At 33.0% G+C, this 20,873-nt stretch overlaps 1 protein-coding gene across 3 annotated transcripts in view; it reads right to left on the reverse strand.

Annotated features, from left to right (window-relative positions):
• DYNC1I2 (dynein cytoplasmic 1 intermediate chain 2) overlaps positions 1-20,873 on the reverse strand; it is a gene marked incomplete at its 5' end in the record, with an annotated part of 146,639 nt that overhangs the window by 15,702 nt on the left and 110,064 nt on the right. For all 3 annotated transcript variants that reach the window (XM_080798522.1, XM_080798521.1, XM_080798520.1), the window contains 9 exons: positions 182-326; positions 1,174-1,307; positions 1,610-1,723; positions 2,096-2,242; positions 3,179-3,304; positions 3,780-3,879; positions 4,002-4,164; positions 4,381-4,476; positions 17,080-17,195. In XM_080798522.1, coding sequence (XP_080654648.1) covers positions 182-326; positions 1,174-1,307; positions 1,610-1,723; positions 2,096-2,242; positions 3,179-3,304; positions 3,780-3,879; positions 4,002-4,164; positions 4,381-4,476; positions 17,080-17,195 — 1,141 coding nt within the window. The remainder of the gene's footprint in view (positions 1-181; positions 327-1,173; positions 1,308-1,609; positions 1,724-2,095; positions 2,243-3,178; positions 3,305-3,779; positions 3,880-4,001; positions 4,165-4,380; positions 4,477-17,079; positions 17,196-20,873) is intronic.

The following is a 20,873-nucleotide window of genomic DNA, read 5'->3' on the forward strand; positions in this document are numbered from 1 at the left end:
CTTTTGTGAAAACTACAACACCCAGTGGCTCACTCACGTTCAGTATAACTTCTTATCAGGTTTGATCTATCAGTGAATCATTCTAAGCTATTATAAAGCTTTCTGTCTTTCCCACGTAGAATTAGAGCACCACCTTGTGTCAGAAACCCAAGGAAATGAGCAGACATCTGTTTTTAGATACCTTAGTTGTCCAAAGTTTTACTGTCCAGTCAAATGATGAAGTGACAAAAAGATGTGAGAAGTCCACTGCTCCAACAGCTGCATGACAATGGATACCAGTGATTGGTCCTTGATGTCCCTCAAACATCTCACTGATTCCAGCTTTGCTATTTCATAAAAGTGAAAATATTAGGGAATTGTCTTGGAAGTAGACTGCTTATAAATACATTTTATTAAGGATTATATACATATCAGATTTTGACATAATTTCAACAAACCTAACTTTGCTCATAATACATCAGAGTAACTTATGTTAAGTGTTGCTCAATCCAGATTTGATAACACTACTAAAACAGTAAGTATATTTTGAACTATAAATATGGTGTTGACAATACAACTCACAAGTCCAATTATCTGAGGTGATGGAATAGAGATAAAGGGAGGCTATCTGTAAGAGAAAAAATTCGGGCTACTAATTTTATATCAAAAGCTTTGACATGAAGGTGATCTGTATTTGAGATGAAATCCAGACACTCCATTTTTTTTTTTTAAGGAAGCAACTGATAACGTACAGCTAGACAATTTCAAAACAGATTGAACAGCAGGAGAAATACTAGTCAATTTAAAATGTGTACGTGACATTACTACAAAATTATCAGGAGGATGAACTAAAGCTCAAAGTCCAAATATATCAAAATGGAAAAACGACTGAAAATCTTATTTACAACTTTAAGGGTCAGTATGTGGCATGTGCATATTGTATTTGCAACTGCATACATACAAAACCATAACATACCACAACCCGTAAGATCCAGAACATATCATGATCCAAAGTAACCTTTTATTTGAAACAGTATTTAAGTTTTAACTTTATATACCTGAACACAAATACAATTTGTCAAAAAATAATGAGTGGCTCTATGACAAATTTCTACTTAAACAAGAGGCAATTTGTTTTAATGAGACTATTAAAGGGAGAAATTTAAATAATTGCAAATTCCAGTTTAGATTTACCTGCCATGGCGGCATGCTGTGTACACAGAACCTTCTTCACTTCCAACAACAAAGTTGTTGACATCTCCAACAGGGAAGGACATAGATGTCACAGCTACTGCCTTTGACTGTTTATGAACCAATTCCATGCTATCCTATGTAGAAAAAATTAAGGAAATTATTTTATAAAATTGCAACTTTTAATTTTCTTAGAAACAGTTCCAGTTTCAATTGGTTTATAAACAATTATTTTATTATAATACTTATACAAATATACTTTGATTAAATGAAGTAGGTTTGAAAATAAAGTATATCATGACAAAGTATGACAGGTTAGGCTCATAGGCTGTTATCATAATACTATTATAAACATTTATGAAAAAACATAAGCTGGGATTTACATGGACTTAAAAAATAACATTTGTCTCAAAATTTCAGTTTTCCAAGTTTAACTTACCTGTGGATGGGAAAGCATGTCCAGACTCCACGAACAAATTTTTCCATCAGTAGATATGCTAATCAGATTATGAGCATTTTGTGTTCCAACAACATTTACACAATATACAGGATGCTAAAGAAAGAGATGTTAAAAGAAGGTTTCTGGGATTATTTTGCCAAAAAAATGGAACCACTTTTACACTATAGTCACAGGTATTCTGTTTCACATCAAAACACTCTCATATCTTGACGGTATTTTTAATGTGAAATGTGATGCTATTCTGTTGATTAATTAAAAGCTTGTCTCAGAAGATAGATGAGTTTTTAATAAAACAGATTTCTAAAAAGACAACAACAAAAAAAGGTCTTCATTCTTGGTTGCCAACTGACGAAGAATTCATACATGAAAGGAAACACATTCTGAGACTACTCTGACAGACACTACTAAGTATTTAATGGTGAACCAGCACAGAAGTCTAATGGAAATAACCTCTTTACTACTTACTGTGTGTGCAGCAGCTGACAGTGGAGTTCTCTGCACCGGAGTTCTTTTATTGCTACGGTTATCCCACAGGACAATTTGGCCTGAATATGTACCACCAACAACCAGATTTGGATGAAATTTTGCAAATGTAGCAGACATCACAGCTGACTGTAAATAAGTAAGATTTTTATATTTAAAGTTCAAATGGAAGAAGCCTGATAAGTTATAAAAACAAATCTATATGCAAACATTTTCCCTTTTAGTGTAAGGTATTAGAGGTTATGAAAAGAAGTAAATTAATTTGTTTAAAAATTTCATTTTATTTCAGAATATAAAAATATACCTTTAGAATAGTTTTTGCTTAAGTCAAATGTAATGTTTACATAAATGTATTCGAACCATTTATAAAGAAAGTAAAAAAAATATTTTGTTTGATTACAGTATTAAATCAAAAGACAACTGGCTCTAACAGTAATGTGAAAACAGAGTATAAGCTAGTTTTGATTCAGTTAAGCATTTTTCTCAGAATTATGAGAATCTTTTAATAAAAAGATTGTAACTTATGCAACTAGAAAAGGCTTGCAAATTCTAACCTTTCACTAAACTCACTTTAAAAATCTCCATCTATTTCCTACTTCAAACATATGTTTCTATTTAAAACCATCTAGTTCCAAAAAAATAAAAATAAAAATAAAAAAAAATAGAACTATCTAGTTCCAACTCCTCAGGCCATATATAAGTAATTCAGTGGGCCAGCTGTCTAACTGTATATTCAGTATATAAGTTCATGAGAAACTCCCTGTAGAAAAGACATTTTACAAAAGATTCCTTTTATATAATCAATCATAATAACAGAAAATCACAAATGCAAAGGACTTTAGGTGTGATTAAACATAAGAGATGTCAGAAAAGTCATGAAAGGCAGATCGTGTTGAACTGAAAAAGTCTTCAGTTTTCTGTTAACATCTGTTTGCAAATATGAGGTGGTTTGGTAAATGCCAATCCAATGAAATCATTATGTTGACAAGAAAAGGAAAAAGGCACTTGTCTAAATTCATTAATGAATTCTTAAACTTAGGGAAGACTGTTAAAAGACCATCTTACCTGGCAGTGAAACACATATTCTGGGGTAGTTTTTTTGTATTTCATATTCCATACCAGGGCCACACCATCAGGTTCATGAGGAGCATCTTCATTATTATTATAGGAAGCCACGAGTAGCTCTGGATACTGTTCACAAGAATCAAGTAGGGAAAACATTGCTTATGCATAAGAAATGTTTCACATTCTCAGTGACTCAACGGTCTTTACCAAATTATTTGAAAATATAAATATTTAACATTTCCCCAAGAAATGTATCATGAGAAATGTATCACAAGAGTTATGATTACTGGGATGTAGTTACCGTAGTTAATTATTTAAAACGTTTTAACATTAAAACACGCTGCAATTTTAACCAAAGGATATGGTGAGCAACCAAAATTAATGAACCTGGGTTGTGGAATAAATTCAATCTTGAGTTTAAATTAAAGGATGGTTCCAATCCTTTCTTCCAAATATATAAAATGAATACAATTAACATTAGAACCATCATCCATTATTACTCTAAATGATATATACTGATTTAATTACACAAAGTTTCCATAATTAAGAGTGCCTATTAATTTTAATTAAAAAATGAGTAACCAATTTTGTTACAATTTACCTGAGATGACCAATCCAAACAGCTAACAACACGATGCTTTGACCAACGTTCATCAAAAAATTGTCGATTTAATGACAGTTTAGCACCTGCTTGAATCTCTCTACAGAAAAAGACCAAATCCAAAAAAAGAATGATGTTATAACTTATCACTCTTGATCGGAAAGTAACAAGTAATCTTAAAGTAACATTGCTGAAGCCATAATTTTAGCCATTAAACATTACCCTTCTTTGTCTTCTAAATCCCTTCCACTGTAGTCAAAGAAGATATTAATCTGCTCAGAAAGCGCTCTCTCTACAATTCTTGTAGAATGGTCAAAGAAACTTAAAAATTCCTCCGAATGTAAGATTTGTTGCTTTTCTTCTTCAGTCAGCTCATGAGGGGGAGCTGGAAAACAAATATTTTCCTGAAGTCAGTCTAATTTATGTCCGTCAAATCATGTCAACTCACTATCACAGTTTGGATCAATGAATGGCACATATTTTTTTCAACCAGATTCACCTCTTTGATTTAGAGGATTCTATTCTACTTTAACACATAAATAATAAAAAAAATTTTTAATAAGAATCAACAAAATTTTTGTAAGTTAATTCTTTAAGGTACCTTTACTATCACTTTCTTCATCTTTCTTTAAAGTTTTCTCTTCTTCAGGTTCAGTAGGTGGTTTAGGAGTCACTACGTCATCTTCTTCCTCTTCATCTGAAAAAAAAAAAACCAAAAACAGAAAAACACAAAAATTACTTTTATGAAAATAACCGAAATTTCAAGCAACAGTTCAGAAGGTGTACAACTCTACATAAATGCAAAAGTAAAGCACTGACAAGACAGAACAAGTAAGAATAATATGAATTTCATCAACACAATTTTAAAGAAATCAGTGGAACTTCTTGTTGTTTTACATACCTATGTGGTACCTCTAACAGTCATTCCAAATTTTGTAGCTACATAAACCGAAATAAGATATATAAGCAACTAGGACAAATTCCTCATGGAAATCTCTAAAAGCTTGCAAGCATTTATCATTCCAGACAGAACAACATGCAACTCCTGCATAGTTTTATGTAGCATGCTGACACATTAATGCTGTGGAATGAAGAAAATCAAATGTCTAAAATAGCCTACAGAGCTGGCTGCTTACTTGTGATCTGAAACCATCAGTGTCTAATGGGTCTTCATATGGCATAAAGACGGCTTACATTAACTCTCAGGTTGCTATTTGAGAGGCAGATTTTAAAGATAATAGCTATGAGACCACATTTTCTATTCTGTCATTTTAAATGCAAGTCTCATTATCTATTGTTGCATGATGTGGCAATAAGCACTTAAAATCATGTTTTCTTAACTTGGAACAAAAATATATATTGAGATAACATACAGTGTTTATGAGAAGACTTTATTACTAAATCTCCTCTCCAAACCAAGAACTAACTTAAAATCACTTACTTTAAAATGTTGTAGAAGATACAACTCTGCATACCTTCTCTCTTACTACGTACTGAGACAGATTTTTATGAAGAAAATGCTTCTTTTTATTGCCTGAACAGATGTGTCATTTGTCTATAAGGGAATGGCAGCAGGCGTCTGCAGCAGAGTGCATCTTAAGTAATGAGGGCCTATTCAATAAGGAGACTTGTTATTTATAGTCATTTCCCCGACCCACGTTCAAAATTATCTAAAGCACACATACATGCTCCGTACACAAAAGAATGGTCAAGGATGGGAACCAGCTGCCAAGTCATGGTCCCAGCAGCCAGGCCAGCTGACTAGATAGCAACAACCAGATGGCACTGCTGGGATTGTGTCTTTCTGCTACAAGGTGGCAAAGGGATGGCACAACATTCTTCCGCTCGGCTGCTTCCAATCCCGTCTCTCCCCAATGGTGAGCCTGTGCAATTACCCACACTCCAGGAGGCCTACAGATAAGCCTTTACCCTGCAAACAAAATGCAGCTTGTAGGCCACACCAGCTGCCAAACCACACACATAGTGTTAGGTTTGGAGAGCTATGAAAATCTTTCTAAGTCTATAGTATTAGCAATAAAAATATAACTGTACCTGTAGGAAAGAAAGCTTTAAATGACACTGTATAATGCACACAATGATACAACCTCCAACTTAATCAAAATGATAATGACGTATGCCAATCCTACATTACTTGAAATTGAGCGATTTTTACGTTCTGACAAGTTTACAGAACTAGGATAAATGGCACGAATGATTTCAATATATGCTCATACTTTTGAACCAAATGGTGAAGGTTAAAATTTTTCCTTTCAAGGGCCTCAATCAGCCACAAAGGAAAACAGTAATCACTGTCTTTTCAGCCAGCCCAACCGCATTTGTCAGCCCTTTCTCCGTCAATGCAGCCAGAGCAATCAACCTGCCAAACATTCAGAATGGAAAAACAATCTGAAAATACAGGGTATAATGCACCTGCCAGTGAAAATGGCCATTTCAAGAAAAGCTAGTGATCTCAGTGACCCCGCTGAGGAGGCGGTGGTGCAAAGGGGAAAGAACACGTAAAAGAATTCTTAGTGATCGCCACTCTCTTGCACATTGACACTTCCTTACAAAGCATGCCAATTACAGCTTTTGTGCTACTTAAAAAAATGAAAGCTTTTTTTGGGGGCAAAATAATCACACAGAGAAACAGAAAGACAGTACTCCTTTTAGATGAATTCTCATATACAACAGATTATTAATCTGAAAACAGTATAACTGGTGACAATTCTATACTGTGCTGCTCAAACATGATGAAATTCTACCATAAAGTCACCTGTAGGTGTAATGTAATAAAACAGTTTAATTACATTTAACTCAGAAGTTGACTTTTAGAATGATATATTTACTTGAATTAAAAATTAAGTTTGAGTGTGTGTATATATATATATATATAAAATATACATAATATATATATTTCCCATTTTCTGACTATGGGTTATCCTAACCAATTTTGTTTACTAGCAGGGTTTATGGTATGTAAATCCTAAAATCAAAGAGAGAGATTTTGAGACACCCTGGACAGGTCATTCTTGAGCACTGTGAATTATAAATTACAGCCTCCTATCCACATTGTATTTTCCTCCCTCAACTTTGTTGCATTATACGGCTTCTAAGTACTATTTCCAATGACAGGTGTCAAATTCCTGTCATAATGCATATGGTCAGTACTTTAGTGCTAAGTGACCTCATAATCTACATATTTAACAGAAAAGATCTTGTTTATAGACCATCTTTTCCTTCTAAAATTTAAAATGTAGATGAAGTATGCTAGACAGTGATCTATATCTGCCTCTTACATGGCATTTGCTATGCCTATTTGCCCACATAGATCAGTTCAGTTGTGGCTGAATAATGAATTACCAACTATTTAGATACATGTTTTCAGGATTTTGTTTTAGAGTTAATGCACATAACTCCCTTTCTACATGGATGAAAAACTGATTTAAAAACTATGACAGGTCAAAAGATTAAGCTAAATAAAATTTCAAGGAACAAAAACCCAAATCATCTGCTCTTCTTAAAAACTACAAAACATCATATTTTTATTAAGAAGTTGGTCTTAAACAATTATCATATATATCAAATATTTGGTAAAAATGCCCATCAGTAACATCAGATCAGAGAATGTTTCTCCGAACAAATACACTTCTCTTTTTAAAAACTAATATGGTAGTTGCTAAAGGACTACTGACACGATCAAAAATATAGTATCATAATTCTGAAGATTTTCTAAGTTAGTCCTTATTACATGATAAACTATAATGTATTTAAAACAGAAAAAGAATGCAACAGAGCAGGAAGACTGAAAAATGGGACTGCCATGTCACATCAATTTATTGATGAATATTCATTGCAATATGCTAAGTGGTTAACTCCATGCTTTCTCTGACAGGGAATCTAAGGTTATAAACTGAGCAGTAAAGAATGCATAAAAGTAGCAGTTACTTTTAAAATGACAAATCTCTTGTCAATGAATGCTAAGACTAGGTTTAATGAACCATTGAATTTTTACTTTGAGTTAACATCAAAATTGTGATGTATTTTGGTGAGATGGAAAGAAAAGCTGCTCTGTAAATTAAGCTGCACCTAGAAATAACACCAAAGAATGAAATTCCAGTTGTCGGAATAATCTGTTACAACGGAGTAGGTTAATCAAAGTTAAATCATCTGTAAAATGGGTGGCTTTTGTTAAGCTGAAGGAAGGAGTCTTCAGAACAAGTTTTCTCATCTGTATGTCACATTACACTTAAGAGACATCTAAGCTAAGAAAAAGCCACAAAGTACATTTTGAATTATTTTAAAATGTTACAACACATTTAACAGGTAATATGTAACATCCTAGGAAATCCTCACTAAACACTGATACTTTTTAAATCTATCACTTATCATGACTAATTCTTACTATGAAGTGAAAAACAATCCCCTCATTGGTGCATTAATGTTCAGAAAATATGTTTGTTGTCTATAAATGTATCATGTAGTTTCATCATATTGGTGTGCCATATTTTAAGATAGTTTTAATGTCCTATAGAGTATTCTTAATTTACAAAGTAGCCTTATTATTTATGGTATACCAAGTTCTAAAAATCAGAAAATTTATTGCATATAAAAATGATTTAATTTTCAAAAATTCAACTTGTGAATAACTTTACAAAATCTTTCATAAAATGAGATTAGAGAAAAATGATTTAATTGTTAGTTTTTAAAATGTAAGTTAGATATGAACAATTTTCCTACAATATTTTCAAAATAATCCTTTCTTTTCCAGATCAAAATCATTTTGAATCACTTCATTTCAATCCAGTGGTCCATAATTTCATCTATTTATACCTTACTCTTTAAAATCATATTATGAGGGGCACCTGAGTGGCTCAGTGGGTTAAAACCTCTGCCTTCAGCTCGGGTCATGATCCCAGGGTCCTGGGATCGAGCCCCACATTGGGCTCTCTGCTCTGCAGGGAGCCTGCTTCCTCCTCTCTCTCTGCAGGGAGCCTGCTTCCTCCTCCTCTCTGCCTGCCTGCTTCTCTGCCTACTTGTGATCTCTCTCTGTCAAATAAATAAATAAAATCTTTAAAAAATAAAATAAAATCATATAATGAGAACCTTATATTGGGACAAAGCTTCATGAATGGATCAATGGAATCCATTCCTTTTATATTTTTAAATATCTAGAATGATATGCAAGATCTCCTGGATTTCTTAATAATTTAGATCTTTACCAAGGGAAAATATATGGCAGTTTTTAAATCAGTAAATATTTTGAATACAGATCTAATGCTAACTTGGGAGAAAAATAAGAAAGAAGTGAAATTTTAATTATAACCGGGTCTTTTTTATACAAAATTCAGATTTATCTAGACAGTATTGGCAACACCGACATAGACCTTGATATCTGTGATCTCATAAGTACTACATTTTCCTGATGCCATAATTTCAGATATGCTGATTAACAGTCTTTAAGATTAAGAACACATGCTTTAATTTTCAATTATATTTATATTCTCAGAGATTCCCTGAGGGTTGAAACTCATTTATTACGTCTTATTTATTCCAGAATTTTTTCAAATTCAATTTTGGACAAGGGTAATTTTTACCAGGGGCCCCACAAATTTAGTCTACCTGGGAAGCATGGATTACAGACAGATGTTAAGATCATGCGATAACAAATTTAGGCTATTTATATATAATACTTTTCTATATATTATAAATACTAATTGACATTTTCCTAAGAAGTATCTGGCTACTAAACCAATACCAAAAGTAACTGTAAAACTTCACACAGATAAAAAAAATTGGAATGGTATAAGAACTGCACTTGACTGGAAATCAAAACCAGTTTCTATGGTCACCCACCAATTCCTACAGTTGATGACCAGAGGCTCATCAATTAACTTCTTCAGGCCTCAGTTTCCTCAGGTGTAAATAAACTGATAATATAGATAATAAACTGATAATATAGATCTTTAAAGATCTATCTAAAGAGCAAGAAATCCGATGTTATCTAAGATCTACCTAAAAATAGCAAGAACAACAAAAATCTACACCGAAAAGGTAGATAAAAAATAATGCCATTTTCAGAAGAGTTAAAGACTTTTAAAGGTAAGGGAAGAAAAGTAACTTTTCCAGGAGTGTATCTGTGGGCACCATCAGAAGCTTTTTACCTACAGAGAGCGAAATTGACTAAGGTCACATGTTCCTAGTCAATTTCATTCACAGTAGGTGCTTTAAGACCGCAAAGCACCTCAGTTCAGAAACAGTACTACCAACTTACAGAGTAAACTTGAAAGCAAGAAGATGGCTAGAATGGAGAAAAAGAAAAACAAGGCAGAATAAAAACCACTGCTTTTTAAAAGAATAGATTCAGCCATTTGAAAAAAAAATGGTAGAAAGATAAGAGTTAAGCCTAAGACCAATTTTTATCTTCAATTTAGTAACTCATATTACTCCTGCACTGATTACACTGACTACCCAAGTTTAATTTACTCCTCTGCTACACTCAAATTGTAATTTCAGCAATTTTGTCTCATGGTGAGTTTTGGAATTTGTTACATAATTCTTAAATGGAAACCAACCAGGCTAAGTTTGAGAACCACTGTATTAAAGCAATGGATAAGTACAAGCAGTGTTAAGCACAAAGTGTTTTCATTATAAAACTTTAATTTCAAGTTTTTTCATTCCCTCTTTCTAAAACTTCCACAAATTGGGGAAAGAAACTTAATGGTAAGCGCCCTAGACACAAAAATAATTATAATAATATAGAAAGGAATTGATTTCATTTTTACAAATAGTTCCAAAAGCCAAGGATGGCCCCATAGTATCAGGATAAATTTCTCATTCTCCTTCACTTATATAACTTAAAAAAAAAAAAAAGGTAGGGATGCCTCGGTAGCTCAGTCAGTTAAGCATCTGCTTTCTGCTCAGGTCATGATCCCAGAGTTCTGGGATTGAGTCCTGCATCAGGCTCCCTGCTCAGTAGGGAGTCTGCTTCTTGCTCTGCCAGCTGCTCTTTCTCTCTCTGACAAATAAATAAATAAAATCTTTAAAAAAAAAAAAAAAAAGAAAGGATGACCTAATGCTTCCATATAGTGTATACTCAATAAAATTGTAGAATATGAATACTTGTTAGGTTGCAAATGAATAAACATGGACCTTTAAAAAATTATTATCTAAGTCTAGTCCACATAGGAAAATTTTTAAAGGCACTGGTGCTGACGCAGAAATACTCATTAGAAAGAGGGCTGAGTTCACTTATCTTGTCACTTTCACCTCCAATTAGTAAAGATAAGAAAAATTACATTTAGCACTATGAAAGATCAAAGCTGTTTATTCATTACTCTAGACAATTACTATAAAATAATATCCTGATGCAGATACACCAATAAAAAGTTAATCAAACCACATTATCCTTTAACAAAGTGTTCTTCAAACTACAGGCCTAACTAAACCAATAAACTGAGCACATTATGGTCATTTTTCTTTTTTTTTTTTTTAAAGATTTTATTTATATATTTGACAGGCAGAGATTACAAGTAGGCAGAGAGGCAGGCAGAGAGAGAGAGAGAGAGAGAGAGAGAGGTGGAAGCAGGCTCCCTGCTGAGCAGAGAGCCCAATGTGGGGCTTGATCCCAGGACCCCAGGATCATGACCTGAGCCGAAGGCAGAGGTTTTAACCCACTGAGCCACCCAGGCACCCCTATGGTCATTTTTCATTTAAAAAATGAAGTATAACAAGAGAAAGGGAGATGCTATTTAATAAAACTTTTATTTCTGTTATACATTTGTATCCATGCCTGTACTGTATTACACTATAAACTGGAATTTTTATCATAGGTTAGAACCATAAAAGCATGAAAATGCTGCTTCAGTGGCAGCATGAGAAAGCTCACCTTAAAATCAGACTAGGTTTAGAATCTCAGGTATTAGCTCTGTGAGCCTTGATAAACTTTCAGTTTTACCTTCTTCGCATGTAAATAAAACCTATACTTAACTCTTACAGTTTTGGTGAGAGGATTAAAGATAATGTAAAGTGCTTCACACTGTACCTGGTGTGTGAGCACTCTTTGTGTTTAAAATTTTCAGCTATTAATTTACACATAACATTTGAAGAACATTACAAACGAATAGCTAAAATAATATATTTGAAAGATGTTAACAGGTTCATTTTTGTTCAAAGCATTCAGAGGGATACCTAGAAAACAAAATAACAACACATCTGTATCTACACAGTTTGTCACCATGGAACTCAAGAAGGCTTTAAGGAGAATCTATAATAGTTTCATTTATGGATCTAAGAGCAAACAAAGACTAGAATGTGATATAGTCATGTTAAAAGCAAGAACTGAGACTAATCATACTTTTTCACCCAAACTCATCAATAATTATACTATAGCATTAACACCTGAAAATAACCTATTTCCTAGTAGTTACTTCCAGAGTAAATGCATGAAAATAAATAATGCAAGTAAGCAAAATCATACTCCTGAATTAATTCCTTCACCAAAAACTATGTTCTTACCACATGCCAGGCACTATTCAACCAGGCATTACAGCAATGAAGAAGAAACAGTCTCTATACTCACAGAAAATCCAACAAAGGAAAAGTTTGGTGATGCTAAAAGCCTTGCCCCAAATAATTTAAAACTGAAAAGAATACAGTTTATCTCGTGCTTCTGGATCATCAGCTTATCTAACAAGTCATGATCTTTCAAATTTTTAATTACTTACAAAATAAAAACAGGAAAAAGAATTTTTAAAAAATTGTTTATTTATTCGACAGAGAGAGAGAGAAAGTGAGAGGGGGAACACAAGCAGGGGAAGTGGGAGAGGGAGAAGTAGGCTTCCCACCAAGCAGGGAGCCCGATGCCAGGCTCCATCCCAGGACCCTGGATCATGACCTGAGTAGAAGGCAGACGCTTAACAACTGAGCCACCCAGGAGCCCCAGAAAAAGAATTTTTTAAAAATGCCAGTCTTATATAGCTATACACTCAAATTAGTTCAATGGGAATAAGTTACACGTTAACATTTAAAAATTTACACATATCTCAAAATAAGCAATTAAAAATGCAAATTTCAAATAGGATAAAATCATATGTGTGTATATATATATTTATGTGTGTGTATATATACAGACAGAATTTTAGAAAAAAATACATCCTAGAAAACTAGAAACAAAATATTAATAGTGGTTATTACACAATGGAATCATGACATTTCCTCTTTATATCCTTTCTGCATTTTTTAATTGAAGTATAACTGTCACAAATATCCTGTTAGTTTCAGGTATACATCACAGCAATTTGATATTTTTAAACACAACAAAATGACCCTGACAATATGTCTAGCTATCATCTGTCACCATATAAAGTTATTATAATATTATTGAATATATTCCCTATGCTGTACATTATATCCCCATGACTAATTTATTTTATAACTGGAAGTCTGTACCTCTTAATCCCCTTCACCTATTTCACCCACCTCCAATGTCTGCCCTACTCTGGTAACAACCAACAGTTTGTCTACTGTATCTATGAATCTTGTTTCTGTTCTGTTTGGTTTTTTGGTTGTTTTTTAGGTGGAAACACAGTATTTGTCTTTCTCTGTCTGACATATTTCACTTAGCATAATACCCTCTAGATCCATCCATGTTGTCACACATGGCAATATTTCATTCTTTTTATGGCTAAGTAATATTCCATCTCCTTTACCCATTCACCTATTGATGGACACTTAGGCTGCTTCCATATCTTTGACTATTGGAAATAATGCTGCATTGAACAGAGGGGTGCATATATATCTTCAAATTCATGTCCTTGTTTTCTTCAGATAAATACCTAGAAGTGGAATTGCTAGATTGTATGGTGATTCTATTGTTAATTTTTTGAGGAACCTCCATACTCTTCTCTAGGGTATCTACCAATTTATATTCCCACCAACAGTGTACAAGGGTTCCCTTTTCCCTACATCATCACCAACTCTTATTTTTTGTCTTTTTGATACTACCCAATCTGACAGGTATGAAGTAGTATATTTAGTTTTGATTTACATTTCCCTGATGACTAATGACGTTGAGCATCTCTTCATGTGTCTATTGACCATCTGTAGGTCTTTATTGGAGAGATGTATATTCAAGTCCTCTGCCCATTTTTAAATTTTTTTTTTTAATATTGTCTAAGTTCTTTATATATTTTGGGTATTAACCGCTTCTCAGGTGTATGATTTGCCAAGTTCTTCTCCCATTCAACAGGTTGTCTTTTAGTTTGGTTGATGGTTTCACAAAATCTTTTTAGTTTAATGTAATCCCATCTGTTTCCTCAGACTTTGGTGTCAAAGTCTGAAGAAACTGGTCTAAAAAACTATGTACAGTTAAGACCGATGTCAAAGAGTTTACTGCTTATGTTTTCTTCCAGGAGGTTTATGGTTTCAGGTCTTACAATGAAATCTTTCATCTATTTTGAATTTATTTTGTACATGATAGAAGACAGTAGCCTAGTTTCATTCTCTGTATTTTTTATATTCTCCACGATATACTACTCTAATAATTAGGAAAAAATTATTTTAAAAAAAGGAATTCTTCACTTAAACTGAATATATGATAGGCATTACCCAAAATAGCTTCAGAATGCTTTGCATTTCAAACAATCCAAAATGCATTTCATAAATATGATGGAATAACTAAAAATAAATCTCCAAATTATTAGATGAAGAAAACCAGCCCAATATACTTTTTAAATGAGTCACTGTGCCCTCATTTGGGCTATTCTGCTCACTTGTTTGAGTTAACATATATAATAATGTAGCTTCAGAAAGACAGACACTAAAATACTTGAATATACTAATTAATAAAATATTATTTTCCAGAAATTATGGAATCCTGCAGTATTAGTATTCTCCATACTGTTTGTTCAACACTTTACCTTTCCTTTTTTCTTTTAAGTTGCTTAAGTCTCAGGATTACCATCAGTGGCTTTTTTTCTAGAAAGATGAGGATTTTTCTCCTGTGAAAGCTATTTTACCAATCAATGGAGCAGTAGGAATGAAAAAAATGTATCCATAGAAATGAACATTCACATGACCAAGTTAAAAAAAAAAAAAAAAAGACCTGGATAAAAATATTACCCTGATTTCCTCAAATTTTTTGAAGTGTAATAGTATGTATGACAATGTCAACCTTTTCTGGGGAACAAGATGAAAGTGAACAGAAAAGTTTAAGGTATTTATTTCACTTCCATCCTTACTGGGCAGGGAAAGGAGAATTGTTAAAAAGCACATAGACTGTAAATAGGTATAATCCTAATTTCTTTTGAGGTATATATAAGCATGTAAATTTAAAGATTTTCTTTGGTAATAGCTAAAGGTTTCAAGAACTTTTTTTTTTTTAAAGATTTTATTTATTTGTTTGACAAAGACAGAGATCACAAGTAGGCAGAGAGGCAGAGAGGCAGGCGGGGGCGGGGAAGCAGGCTCCCCGCTGAGCAGAGAGCTCGATGCGGGGCTCGATCCCAGCACCCTGAGATCATGACCTGAGCCGAAGGCAGAGGCTTTAACCCACTGAGCCACCCAGGCGCCCCACAAGAACTTTTTTTTAAGGAGGAGGGGGTGCCGGAGGGACAGAGAGAGAGGGAATGAGAATCTTAACCAGACTCCATGCTGGGACACGGGGCTTGATCATACAACCCTGAGTTCATGACTTAAGACAAAATCAAGAGTTGGATGCTTAACCAACTGAGCCACCCAGGTACTCCAAAGATTTTTTTCCTCCATTTTGTTTACCTGTATTTTCTGGGCTTTCTGAAGTGAATATTATTTTTGATTCTCCTTAATGGAGAAACATGGTAATGAAATTGAAATTTTAAAAATAAATTAATTTAAATATCTGAAAAACAAGGTTTTAAATGTTTGATATTCCACAATTAAACAGGAATAAGTTTTCCTAGTCAAAGAGAAAAAAATGTTCCTTATGCACAGACTGCTAAAAGGAAAATTTATTCTTGGACCACAATCCAAAATATCAACAACTCTAAAAATCCATAACTCATTTGGTGGTAAACCCTGATATGATCAGAGATAAAGCTATTTATAATCATTATTTATTTTACTTGGTTTGAATATTCATATCTTCTGCTGTCAAAATATTAATGCCCAAGATGCTGCTAGAGTGTTTACTTACAGTACATATATTTTACTAGTAACTTTACTATAATCTGACAAATTCTGAATTCAAATACGTATGTGGCTTCAAAGGTTTCAGGTAAGAAATTGTGGACCTCTACTAGGGATATTATGTAAATCCCTTTTATGTGTGACATAAATTTATTAGTCTAACTGGAAAAAACAAGAACTATCATATTAATTTTATGTTTGAATCATTAACTATCTGATGAGATTTTAAAAATTAGTTCCCAGTATAAAAATGTTAACTCCTTCTGGTTTAAGAATCAAAAGACTCCTGGGGTGCCTGAGTGGCCCAGTCTGTTAATTGGCCAACTCAGCTCAGGTTATGATATCAGGGTCCTGGAATAGAGCCTTACATCAGGCTCTGCGCTCAAAGGGGAAACTGCTTGAGGATCTTCTCTCTCCCCTGCCCTCTGCCCCTGCTTCCTCTCTCTCTCTCTAAAGTAAATAAATAAATCTTTAAAATAAAAAAAAGAATCAAAAGACTCGAAATTCAATATAATGCTTGCATATACATCTATTACACACAGATTAAAGTCTGCATATGAAATCAACATTATAAGAGCCCTTAGATCATAAAAACAAAAGTTTAAGAATTAGGTCTAGATTTGTTCATTAATATAGATAACAATGACAGCATACCAGAATATCATATGCTCTACAAAAAATAATTCACATTGTTTCATTTACTGTATGATACACTCTTTTAAAGGATTATCCTCAGTGACAGAGAAATAGAACATTCCTAAGTTTTTTTGATTCTAAAGCATCATATGTCAATGAAAAAATGAAGACTAAAAACTTAAGTTTTGTTTTTTGTTTTTTTTAATAAACATATAATGTATTATTAGCCCCAGGGGTATAGGTCTGTGAATCGCCAGGGAAAAACTTTATGTTAAGTTTATGTTAACAAAATTAAAAACCATAGTTTATACTTTAACTTCTAAAAGAAAAAGGTTTAAAACTCTAAGAAACAAAAACATCAATACAGAAATCTAAAAGTGTTAGTTTTAAATGTTTCCCTAAGAAATTATGCCAAAAAAAAAAAAAAAAGAGGAAGAGAAAAAACAATCTATTTATTCAATATGGGAATTTAGTGATCACCAAATTAAGGATATTCACTCACCTTCTTTGGGTTGAGCCATAACTGGAGTCTGAGTTTCCTTTGTATACGTGACGATTTCTCGAGGAGGAAAGTCAACTTGTGTAATTTTAGCCATTCCAAGTTTAATAGGTCCTCGTCTAAATAAAGTGAAGACAAATGTTTTTAAATACAACAAATGAAACATTTAAACTACATCAAACCATGTTATTTTGGAAAATTAAGAATTTAAACATTGTATATCCAACATTGTAATTTAAATCCCTGTTTTATTTAAGAAATATCAGATAAAAAATAAATTGGCTTTATTTTAACAAAAGAATTTAGAAGGTAGCAAAAAACAAAGGTATTTCTCAATCATTCAAGATGTTTGTTTTTCACTTTAAAAAGGCAAATAATTTAGTTTCTTAGAGCAAATGTGTGGGTAATAATAGAGTAGGAGGATAGGAATTTCGAAGTGACTACTAAATATGGTTGGTTACAAGAAATGTTCTTAGAAGGGATATGATTCAACTTTTTTGAAGAGGCAGATAGATATATGGATCTCAGACCACGTTTAGTTTCTTTCACCATTAGGAGGCCTAAGCTTTAATAATGAAAAATAAGTTTCTGTTGAAGACCTTCTTTCCACTTATATTTTGCAGAAATTGAGAATCATACAGAAATTTTTATTTCAAAATGAAATATTTAAACTTTTAAATCCCTAATCTCTGCATGGTCAGTACTGACCTTGATTCATATACTGACAAACTATAATGCAGATATTCTACTCCTGAATTAAAGCAACAGATACTTTGAATACAAGAAAACTGTTAAAGTCACTTCTGTCTTAAATAGAGGGAATACATTCTTTTTTGGCAAACAGAAGAAAAGAACTGTAGCTGAGGAATATAGATCAAATGAAAGCTATCTTTTATTAGATATATTGAAGATCTTTTCTTGATTTATTAGATGTCTAAATACTAAATCAAATAATACAGTATGCTTACAAGCTCCCCAAGAAGTTCTCAATTATACAACTGTCTTAAAAGGATATCTAATAAAAGTATTGATGTAATTTCAGAATGTCAAGCAGGGTATCTGAAATATATACATGTATGTAATAATCACTATTTTCTTATAAAACATTTTCAAAATCCTATACAAAAAAGTATAATAAAATTAGTACATTAAATGGGTTAGTTTTCTTTAAGATCCCAAATGTGGGCTACAATAAAATTTTTAATGTGTTTTCTACTTTAGGAATATCTTAGCTTTAAAGGGAAAAAAAAGTGTATAATTAAAGAATTAAATGGGAAAACCTAAGTAGACTTGAAGTAATCTCATATTCTAAGAATAAAATTTGAAATACGAAACACTATATTCTGAATTTTAAAATGTAAACTACTTGAAAAGTACATTATTCACGTATCTGGAAAAAAAACGGCCAAGCCAAGAACAACATTAGGAACAAGTTACCAACTTGGCTGCATATAGAGTCTAATTAGATAAAAATCACATTAGAACAAACAAACAATATACTTAAGACTTAGGAGTAGAGAAGGGTAGGGAGGTAATACCTCACTTATCCAAAAGCCACTTTTCCTGAGAATAAAGAAGCAACCACGGTTGGGGGGAGTCTCAGTGCAGCCAACAGAGAAGCTTTCAGTTAATGTAAAAGAAGCTCATATACTTTTCTTACATGCCCTAATTCAAGGCTTATTTACTCTTATTTTAGACATAATTCCAAAAGGTTTTAGAAGGTGCAAATTATCAAATTACTATCTGAGTATGGCACAATGGCAGCACCAAACATAATTTGCATTGGGATTATAATAAATATGAGTGAATAAATGAATTAAAGAATAAATCAATAGCAATCTGGGGCCATAGTGTAGAAGACCAACAGCTCTGTTCCTCTTAACATCTTAGAAATCAAGAGGAAATTTTAATACAGGAAAATAAATTAATACTTGTATCAGGTAACCCAGAAAAGGTTTAATTATATGTAGAATACATATCAGAAAAAGTCTGGGAAGTTTATAATCCAGGTTAGAAAAATTCACATCAAAGATACAGAAATAATCAAAGGACTCTGGATACTTAAATGGTAGACTTACGGTACCTAGAAAATCAGATACATAAAATATTTCTTTCACTAATGACAGAGGATAAATGAGGTGTCACAGTAAAATATTAACTCTTTTCCTAACTGTATAATGTACATTAGAAATTTAAATAAAATTAGGAGTTTCACAAAGAATCAAATTAACTATAGAAGAGGGAAGGTAAAAAATCTATTCAATACCCCAAATCGGAATCTGAGTGAAGCTGAAGAACTGATGGATCTGTATCCCAATGCAGCGTCCTAAATGGTTGTAGGACAACCATGAAGCGTTAGCAAAAAAGGCCATAAGTTAGTCAAGCAAATACATTCTATGAATAGGTAAAGCTAAAATACTGTTCACAATTAAACACCACATGTTCTGGTTAGTATGAAATAAATACCAGGTTATCACTCAATGCTTTACTGCACACCATAAGCATAAGTTGGTTAAAGATGCAAACATATAACCCAGAATAGTTAAAAGACAGTATTTTCAGATTATAGGAAACTAATATTGCCTTATAATGGACAAGAACAGCCAAAGCATCCAACAACATAAATAATATATTATTTTTGGATAACAAGCTAGGCTATAAAAAGTTAAAAGTTTTAATTTTCTTAATTAAAAAAGCATTAGTAAAAAATCTTAGTTAACATATTATAATATTGCCCAAAGCATTAAATGTGTGCAGAAAATTGTCATATTGCTAAAGGAAATGAATCAACACATAAGCCTTTTGGTAAGAAAACCAAAGACTATTCCACTGGGATACAAAAAAGCTAAAGTTTCCAAAATGTGACCCCTGAGCAATTTATGGGTTAAGCACAGCCTTGAGCTTACATGTCATCTGCTTTAGAAAACAACTAAAGATTTCTGTCTCTAGGAAAAAAAAAAAAATTCCCAGGAAAAATATTTTATGTTCAAAGGACTTACCTAAATTAACTAAACTTCTAGGGAGTATCAATTCTAAATAAATATTTGGTTGTGTTTTAGCCTTGCCTACTGGGTAAATGACTTACATGGGATCTTTTCCACTTAAGCCAAATCTTATACTACTAGAACAAAAGTACTTTATCACATGGGCATTCTTACAAGTTAGCAGTATATAAGATAATTATGTACAGTACTGTATGACACTCATAGTCCCTATTAAAAAGTTAAGCACAATATATGTAATACTATCATTTTTGGCTATATATATATACTCATGCATATAAGTTATAACAAGCAACTAAAACAGCTACAATATTTAAATACAACAAATAAAAAAATAAATAAATACAACAAATAACTTCTATATGTTACCTGTCTAAACAATTTATCAATAAAAACACTCAGATGAATTGAACTGGAGAAATTCTTCATATTAAAAATGTAAAGACAGGGGGCACCTGGGTGGCTCAGTCAGTTAAGTGTCTGCCTTCGGCTCAGGTCATGATCCCAGGATCCTGGGATCGAGTCCTGCATTGGGCTCCCTGCTCAGTGGGGAGCCTGCTTCTCCCTCTCCTACTCCCCCTGCTTGTGTTCCTCTCTCGCTATGTTTATCTCTGTCAAATAAATAAATAAAATATTTTTTTAAAAAAATGTAAAGACGGGGTGCCGGGGTGGCTCAGTGGATTAAAGCCTCTGCCTTCGGCTCAGGTCATGATCCCAGGTTCCTGGTATCAAGCCCCGCATTGGGCTCTCTGCTCAGCAAGGAGCCTGCTTCCTCCTCTCTCTCTGCCTGCCTCT

This window comes from Martes martes (assembly GCF_963455335.1).
Source record: "Martes martes genome assembly, chromosome: 3".
Taxonomy (NCBI): Eukaryota; Metazoa; Chordata; class Mammalia; order Carnivora; family Mustelidae; genus Martes; species Martes martes.